Here is an 8,946-nt window from a genome sequence, read left to right on the forward strand (position 1 = left end):
TTCAGTGTGAATAGGAGGAGTTGGGGCATTTGAAGAGGAAGGGCGCGAGGTGCGTCTCTTCCATCCACCGTTACGCCGTCCCCAAATAATAACACGCACACACACCCTGAATCTTTCTTGCCCCTGAACTGGAGGGCAATTCTTCAGTGTGAATAGGAGGAGTTGGGGCGTTTGAAGAGGAAGGGCGCGAGGTGCGTCTCTTCCATCCACCGTTACGCCGTCCCCAAATAATAACACACATACAAACCCCCACACACAAATACTGAATCTTTCTTGCCCCTGAACTGGAGGGCAATTCTTCAGTGTGAATAGGAGGAGTTGGGGCGTTTGAAGAGGAAGGGCGCGAGGTGCGTCTCTTCCATCCACCGTTACGCCGTCCCCAAATAATAACACGCACACACCCCCTGAATCTTTCTTGCCCCTGAACTGGAGGGCAATTCTTCAGTGTGAATAGGAGGAGTTGGGGCGTTTGAAGAGGAGGGGCGCGAGGTGCGTCTCTTCCATCCGCCGTTACGCCATCCCCAAATAATAACACGCACACAATCAATCAATCAATCAATCAATCAATCGTATTTATTGAGCACTTACTATGTGCAGAGCACTGTACTAAGCGCTTGGGAAGTACAAATTGGCAACACATAGAGACAGTCCCTACCCAACAGTGGGCTCACAGTCTAAAAGGGGGGAGACAGAGAACAGAACAAAACATACCAACAAAATAAAATAAATAGGATAGAAATGTACAAGTAAAATAAATAAATAAATAAATAAATAAATAGAGTAATAAATATGTACAACCATATATACATATATACAGGTGCTGTGGGGAAGGGAAGGAGGTAAAATGGGGGGATGGAGAGGGGGACGAGGGGGAGAGGAAGAAGGGGCTCAGTCTGGGAAGGCCTCCTGGAGGAGGTGAGCTCTCAGCAGGGCCTTGAAGGGAGGAAGAGAGCTAGCTTGGCGGAGGGGCAGAGGGAGGGCATTCCAGGCCCGGGGGAGGACGTGGGCCGGGGGTCGATGGCGGGACAGGCGAGAACGAGGTACAGTGAGGAGATTAGCGGTGGAGGAGTGGAGGGTGCGGGCTAGGGCTGGAGAAGGAGAGAAGGGAGGTGAGGGAGGAGGGGGCCAGGGGATGGATGGACGGCCTTGAAGCCCAGGGTGAGGAGTTTCTGCCTGATGCGCAGAACACACACACCCACACACAAAGACTGAATCTTTCTTGCCCCTGAACTGGAGGGCAATTCTTCAGTGTGAATAGGAGGAGTTGGGGCGTTTGAAGAGGAAGGGCGCGAGGTGCGTCTCTTCCATCCACCGGTACGCCGTCCCCAAATAATAACACGCACACACACCCTGAATCTTTATTGCCCCTGAACTGGAGGGCAATTCTTCAGTGTGAATAGGAGGAGTTGGGGCGTTTGAAGAGGAGGGGCGCGAGGTGCGTCTCTTCCATCCACTGTTACGCCGTCCCCAAATAATAACACGCACACACACCCACACACAAAGATTGAATCTTTATTGCCCCTGAACTGGAGGGCAATTCTTCAGTGTGAATAGGAGGAGCTGGGGCGTTTGAAGAGGAAGGGCGCGAGGTAAATCTCTTCCATCCACTGTTACGCCGTCCCCAAATAATAACACGCATACACACCCCCACACACAAAGACTGAATCTTTATTGCCCCCAAACTGGAGGGCAATTCATCAGTGTGAATAGGAGGAGTTGGGGCGTTTGAAGAGGAAGGGCGCGAGGTGCGTCTCTTCCATCCACCGTTACGCCGTCCCCAAATAATAACACGCACACACCCCCTGAATCTTTATTGCCCCTGAACTGGAGGGCAATTCTTCAGTGTGAATAGGAGGAGTTGGGGCGTTTGAAGGGGAAGGGCGTGAGGTGCGTCTCTTCCATCCACCGTTACACCATCCTCAAATAATAACACGCACACACACCCTGAATCTTCATTGCCCCTGAACTGGAGGGCAATTCTTCAGTGTGAATAGGAGGAGTTGGGGCGTTTGAAGAGGAAGGGCGCGAGGTGCGTCTCTTCCATCCACCGTTACACCGTCCCCAAATAATAACACGCACACACACCCTGAATCTTTATTGCTCCTGAACTGGAGGGCAATTCTTCAGTGTGAATAGGAGGAGTTGGGGCATTTGAAGAGGAAGGGCGTGAGGTGCGTCTCTTCCATCCACCGTTATGCCGTCCCCAAATAATAACACGCACACACACCCTGAATCTTTCTTGCCCCTGAACTGGAGGGCAATTCTTCAGTGTGAATAGGAGGAGTTGAGGCGTTGGAAGAGGAAGGGCGCGAGGTGCGTCTCTTCCATCCACCGTTACGCCGTCCCCAAATAATAACACGCACACATACCCTGAATCTTTCTTGCCCCTGAACTGGAGGGCAATTCTTCAGGGTGAATAGGAGGAGTTGGGGCGTTTGAAGAGGAAGGGCGCGAGGTGCGTCTCTTCCATCCACCGTTACGCCGTCCCCAAATAATAACACGCACACACACCCTGAATCTTTCTTGCCCCTGAACTGGAGGGCAATTCTTCAGTGTGAATAGGAGGCGTTTGAAGAGGAAGGGCGCGAGGTGCGTCTCTTCCATCCACCGTTACGCCGTCCCCAAATAATAACACGCGTACACACCCACACACAAAGACTGAATCTTTATTGCCCCCGAAATCCAGTTGGCCCAGTTTGCTACTCCATTTCTTCGGCTGGCTCTCCCCTCTCCTCCTTAGCCCCCTCAGTTCTCCCCGCTCACCGTCCTCCACCCTTAACTGCTGCATCGAACGGGTTCCCGGGGGGACTGGGGTCTCCATCCACGAAGGGCCGGGGTCCCCAACTCCTCGTTGTCCTGTGTCGCCGTTGCCGTGGTCCTGGTATTGTTGCTCCGGCCAAGACTGAGGGAGAGAGGGAGAGCGGAGTGCTTTCGTAACTCCTTAAAATCAGTCCATTTACCGAGCGTGCTCGGAAACCCGTCAAATAGCTCGTAAATCCCTAAAACCGTAATGACTGAGCACTTTCGTAACTTTCTAAAATCTCGTAAATCCCTAAAGTCAGCCTATTCGCCGAACGCTTTCATCAATCCGTCAAATCGTCCTATTTACTGAGCGCTCTCGTGTTTTGTCGTCTGTCTCCCTCTTCCAGCCTGTGAGCCCGTTGTTGGGTAGGGACTGTCCCTATATGTTGCCGACTTGGACTTCCCAAGCGCTTAGTCCAGTGCTCTGCACACAGTAAGCGCTCAATAAATGCGATTGAATGAATGAATGGAATGAATGAATGAGTGAGATCCGTATGGATTCGGGGCTCCGGCTCGATTCCGCGCCTCCTCTCCGCCCCACGCCACGTCTCAAGATTTGAAGGTCAATTTCCCTCATTCATTCATCATTCATTCAATCGTATTTATTGAGCGCTTACTGTGTGCAGAGCACTGGACTAAGCGCTTGGGAAGTACAAGTCGGCAACATTTAGAGACGGTCCCTACCCAACAGTGGGCTCACGGTCTAGGAAGGGGAAGACAGACGGCAAAGCAAAACATATTAACAAAATAAAATAAATAGAATATGTACACATAAAATAGGGTCAGCCCTCCCTGTCTATAGCCCTTCTCGATCTGTCAATCAATCGTGTTTATTGAGCTTAATGTGTGCAGAACACTTAGAGAAGCAGCGTGGCTCAGTGGAAAGAGCCCGGGCTTTGGAGTCAGAGGTCGTGGGTTCAAATCCCGGCTCCGCCAACTGTCAGCCGTGTGACTTTGGGCAAATCACTTCACTTCTCTGGGCCTCAGTTCCCTCATCTGTAAAATGGGGATTAAGACCGTGAGCCCCATGTGGGACAACGTGATCACCTTGTAACCTCCCCAGCGCTTAGAACAGTGCTTTGCACATAGTAAGCGCTTAACAAATACCATCATTACTTTGCTAGGCACTTGGGGGACTACACCAGATTCCGCAGACACGTTCATTTTGTCTTTCTCGCCCCACCCGCCCCTCGATTCGGTTCTCCCCTTTACATCGAGGAGCAGACGTGCCAGAGAAGCAGCGTGGCTCAGTGAAAAGAGCCCGGGCTTCGGAGTCAGAGGTCACGGGTTCAAATCCCGGCTCCGCCAATCGTCAGCTGTGTGACTCTGGGCGGGTCACTTCACTTCCCTGGGCCTCAGTTACCTCAACTGGAAAATGGGGATGAAGACTGGGAGCCCCCCGTGGGACAACCTGATCCCCTTGTCACCTCCCCAGCGCTTAGAACAGGGCTTTGCACAGAGCAAGAGCTTAATAAATGCCATCGTTATTATTATCTGTTTGTCGTTTCTACCCTGATTAGCACCGCGATGCTGATAAATACCGTAACTAACTTCAGTTTGGGACGCCTTCCCCCTCCCCTCTGAAGATTAGGGGTTCAGAGAAGCAGCGTGGCTCGGTGGAAAGCGCCCGGGCTTTGGAGTCAGAGGTCATGGGTTCAAATCCCGGCTCCGTTAATTGTCAGCTGTGTGTCTTTGGGCAAGTCACTTCTCTGGGCCTCAGTACCTCATCTGTAAAATGGGGATTAAGACTGTGAGCCCCCGCCGTGGGACAACCTGATCACCTTGTAACCTTCCCAGCGCTTAGAACGGTGCTTTGCACATAGTAAGTGCTTAATAAATGCCATTATTATTATTAGGGGTTCCCCATTCTCTCACTTTAATAGTCGGGCTCAGGTGTGCGCTCCCTTTTTCTTCTTCTCCATGTTCTGGAGCTTCGTCACCAACTTTCTCTCATGGCCGCCGGGACTAGGTCGGTTGGTGTTGACGGCCGCTTCTTTTTTACTGCGTCCCTTCCTCGCTCCCCCTCCTGAAAGGGCAGGGGCCAAAGACACGGGTGGGAGAAGTGAAATTCCCGGCGGATTTGGGATTAGAGTAAGAGAAGCAGCGTGGCTCAGTGGAAAGAGCCCCGGCTTTGGAGTCAGAGGTCACGGGTTCAAATCCCAACTCAGCCACTTGTCAGCTGGGTGACTTTGGGCAAGTCACAACTTCTCTGTGCCTCGGTTACCTCATCTGTAAAATGGGGATGAAGACTGTGAGCCCCCTGAGCACCTTGTAACCTCCCCAGCGCTTAGAACAGTGCTTCGCACATAGTAAGCGCTTAATAAATGCCATCATATATGTATATATGTTTGTACATATTTAGTACAGTGCTCTGCACATAGTAAGCGCTCAATAAATACGATTGATGATGACTCTATTTATCTTACTTGTACATATCTATTCTATTTATTTTATTTTGTTAGTATGTTTGGTTTTGTTGTCTGTCTCCCCCTTCTAGACTGTGAGCCCGCTGTTGGGTAGGGACTGTCCCTATGTGTTGCCGACTTGTACTTCCCAAGCGCTTAGTCCAGTGCTCTGCACACAGTAAGCGCTCAATAAATACGATTGATTGATTGATCATTAGAGTAAGAGAAGCAGCGTGGCTCAGTGGAAAGAGCCCGGGCTTTGGAGTCAGAGGTCATGGGTTCAAATCCCGGCTCTGCCACTTGTCAGCTGGGTGACTTTGGGCAAGTCACAACCTCTCTGTGCCTCAGTTCCCTCATCTGTAAAATGGGGATTAAGATGGTGAGCCCCAAGTGGGACAACCTGATCACCTTGTATCCCCCCAGCGCTTAGAACGGTGCTTCGCACACAGTAAGCGCTTAATAAATGCCATCATTATTATTATTAGTATTATCCCGGCTCTGCTACTTGTCAGCTGGGTGACTTTGGGCAAGTCACAACTTCTCTGTCCCTCAGTTCCCTCATCTGTAAAATGGGGATTAAGACGGTGAGCCCCAAGTGGGACAACCTGATCACCTTGCATCCCCCCAGCGCTTAGAACAGTGCTTTGCACATAGTAAGCGCTTAACAAACACTATATTTATTATTATTAGTGGTTGGCTTTGCAAAAGCCAGGGAGAGATCATCATCATCATCAATCGTATTTATTGAGCACTTACTATGTGCAGAGCACTGTACTAAGCGCGTGGGAATACAAATTGGCAACAATTTGATGGAGGTTTGGCCTCTCCGGCTTGGCAAATCAGATCCAGGCAGGGTCGGGGCTCGGAGGAGGTGATCAGAGAGGGGCAGAAAAGGGGCAGAGAAAGAGAGGGAAGAGGTTGGGCCACCTCAGGCTCCTCACCCAGATTGTACAACTCATCCAGGGCCAGATAATCTTCCTCTTCCCGCTCCACTGAGGCAGGGGGCTGACGCGGGGAGGCCGGTAACGGGTCAGTCGCCATCAGGGCTTCGGAGTTTTTTCCTCCAGAGAATCTGCCCGTCCAACTGTCCTGGGGTCCAATTTGCCTTCCTAAATTACCGTTGACGTGTCTGTGCGGTTCTGTCTTTTGGCTCCTCTTTTTCGTCCTCCCAGATCTTATAGGGGTGAGTCTCCTCCTCCTTTTCCTCCTCCTCTTCCTCCTCCTCCCCCGTTTACATCCCCACTCCAATTCTGATGTAATCGGGCCCTGTCCCAGGCGGGAGCAAACACCGATGTCCTGGCAGGGAAACTTGTCCCCGCTTTTTCCCCCGGCCTCCACCCCCATCATCACGCCACTCAGGCCTCCTTCTCCTCACTGGGTAATTTTCCATGAGGATACTCCTTCCAACGGGCTCGGGCCCAGGATGAAAGTTGGGGCGGAAAGGCCGGGAATAAACTGGACAAACAACCTCGTGGGGCAGAGCCGTGCGCAGCTCCTGGTCACGCGCGATGCCTGTTTCAGCAAAACAACCTCCTCCTTCCTCCTCCTCCACCTCTGCCTCGCTCCAGCGGCCTGTTCCCCCCTCTCCCTCTCCTAAATTGGGAGTCCGGAGCTGCCGGGAAGGACAGAAAAGGGGATGGAAGGGGGGCCGGAGCTGGGATGGGGGGACAGATTTCCAGTCTTCCACCTTGAGAGGCCCCAAGCACAGCTTAAGACGGGCAAAGGTCAATCAATCAATCAATCCATCGTATTTATTGAGCGCTTACTGTGTGCAGAGCACTGTACTAAGCGCTTGGGAAGTCCAAGTTGGCAACATCTAGAGACGGTCCCGACCCAACAGTGGGCTCACAGTCTAGAAGGGGGCAGGAGGCCTTCCCAGACTGAGCCCCTTCCTTCCTCTCCCCCTCGTCCCCCTCTCCATCCCCCCATCTTACCTCCTTCCCTTCCCCACAGCACCTGTATATATGGATATATGTTTGTACATATTTATTACTCTATTTATTTATTTTACTTGTACATATCTATTCTATTTTATTTTGTTAGTATGTTTGGTTTTGTCCTCTGTCTCCCCCTTTTAGACTGGGAGCCCAATGTTGGGTAGGGACTGTCTCTATATGTCGCCAATTTGTACTTCCCAAGCGCTTAGTACAGTGCTCTGCACACAGTAAGCGCTCAATAAATATGACTGATTGATTGATTGAAGGGGGAGACAGACAAAACCAAACAAAAACAAACCAAGGTCCCCCCTTGAAGGGTGCTCCAATCACCCTCCCTCCAGGCCACACCTCAACTTCCCGCTCACAGCCAGTCAATCATATTTATTGAGCATTTACTGTGTGCTTAGCACTAAGCGCTTGGGAGTCTCCCCCTTCTAGACTGTGAGCCCACTGTTGGGTAGGGACTGTCTCTACATGTTGCCGATTCGTACTTCCCAAGCGCTTAGTACAGTGCTCTGCACATAGTAAGCGCTCAATAAATACGATTGATGATGATGATGATGATGAGTATACGCTATAGTAATATAAAAGACACAGTCCCTGCCAACTTGAACTTCCCAAGCGCTTAGTCCAGTGCTCCGCACACAGTACGCGCGCAACAAATACGATCGAATGAATGAACGTCCACAGCCGGCTTGCAATCTAGAAGGGGAGAAAGACATGGCTATAAATATTTATTGAACGCCTGCTGTGGTCAGAGCACTGTAGTAATCGCTCAGGCGAATACAGAATTACAGTATAAAAGACACATTCCCTGCCCACAATGAGCTCACACTCCTGGCCCCGTCCGGCTTTCCAGAAATCCAAGAAGTAGGTGAGCCCACTGCTGGGTAGGGACCGTCTCTATATGTTGCCAACTTGTACCTCCCAAGCGCTTAGTACAGTGCTCTGCACACGGTAAGCGCTCAATAAATACGATTGGTTGATTGATTGATTGGCAAGGTGGCTGTGGAGAAGATGGTTTCTCTTTTGGAGGACTGTCATAGAGAAGCAGCGGAGCTCAATGGAAAGAGCCCGGGCTTGGGAGTCAGAGGTCATGGGTTCGAATCCCGGCTCCGCCACTTGTCAGCTGTGTGACCTTGGGCAAGTCACTTCACTTCTCTGGGCCTCAGTTCCCTCATCTGTAAAATGGGGATGAAGACTGTGAGCCCCCCGTGGGACAACCTGATCACCTCGTATCCCCCCCACCAGCGCTTAGAACAGTGCATTGCACATAGTAAGCGCTTAACAAATACCACCGTTATTATTATTATTATTACTGCTTCATTGCTCTGGCACTTTCATTCATTCATTCAATCGTATTGATTGAGCGCTTACTGTGTGCAGAGCACTGTACTAAGCGCTTGGGAAGTCCAAGTTGGCAACATCTAGAGACGGTCCCTACCCAACAGTGGGCTCACCGTCTAGAAGGGGGAGACAGTCAACAAAACCAAACATATTAACAAAATAAAATAAATAGAATAAATACGTACCTCAGCCCTGAATAACAACCACAACTCCACTTCCAGTGTTCATTATTAGTAATAATAATAATTCTGGTATTTGTTACGTGCTTACTATGGGCCAGGCACTGTACTAAGCGCTGGGGTGGATACAAGCAGCTCAGGTTGGACACAGACCCCGGCCCATCTGGGGCTCATGGTTTCAATCCCCATTTTACAGATGAGGTAACTGAGGCCCAGAGAAGTTAAGTGACTTGCCCAAGGTCACACAGCAGACACGTGGCAGAGGCAGGATTAGAA

General features: G+C 50.8%; 1 protein-coding gene across 2 annotated transcripts; it reads right to left on the reverse strand.

The window, feature by feature from the left end:
• Positions 1-2,646: 2,646 nt before the first annotated feature.
• On the reverse strand, positions 2,647-6,650 carry NUPR1 (nuclear protein 1, transcriptional regulator). Of its 2 annotated transcripts, XM_038763204.1 has the most exons (3): positions 6,149-6,621; positions 4,678-4,828; positions 2,647-2,902 (listed from the first exon to the last, which is right to left on the reverse strand). In XM_038763204.1, the coding sequence occupies exons 1-2, from the start codon at positions 6,552-6,554 to the stop codon at positions 4,692-4,694; spliced, it is 543 nt and encodes a 180-aa protein (XP_038619132.1). In that variant the 5' UTR covers positions 6,555-6,621; the 3' UTR covers positions 2,647-2,902; positions 4,678-4,691. The 2 variants fall into 2 exon arrangements, with proteins under 2 accessions (XP_038619132.1, XP_038619131.1); XM_038763203.1 differs by lacking the exon at positions 4,678-4,828 and having other exon boundaries at positions 6,149-6,650.
• Positions 6,651-8,946: the final 2,296 nt, after the last annotated feature.

The sequence above is a fragment of the Tachyglossus aculeatus genome, chromosome 21 (assembly GCF_015852505.1).
Source record: "Tachyglossus aculeatus isolate mTacAcu1 chromosome 21, mTacAcu1.pri, whole genome shotgun sequence".
In the NCBI taxonomy this organism is placed as follows: domain Eukaryota; kingdom Metazoa; phylum Chordata; class Mammalia; order Monotremata; family Tachyglossidae; genus Tachyglossus; species Tachyglossus aculeatus.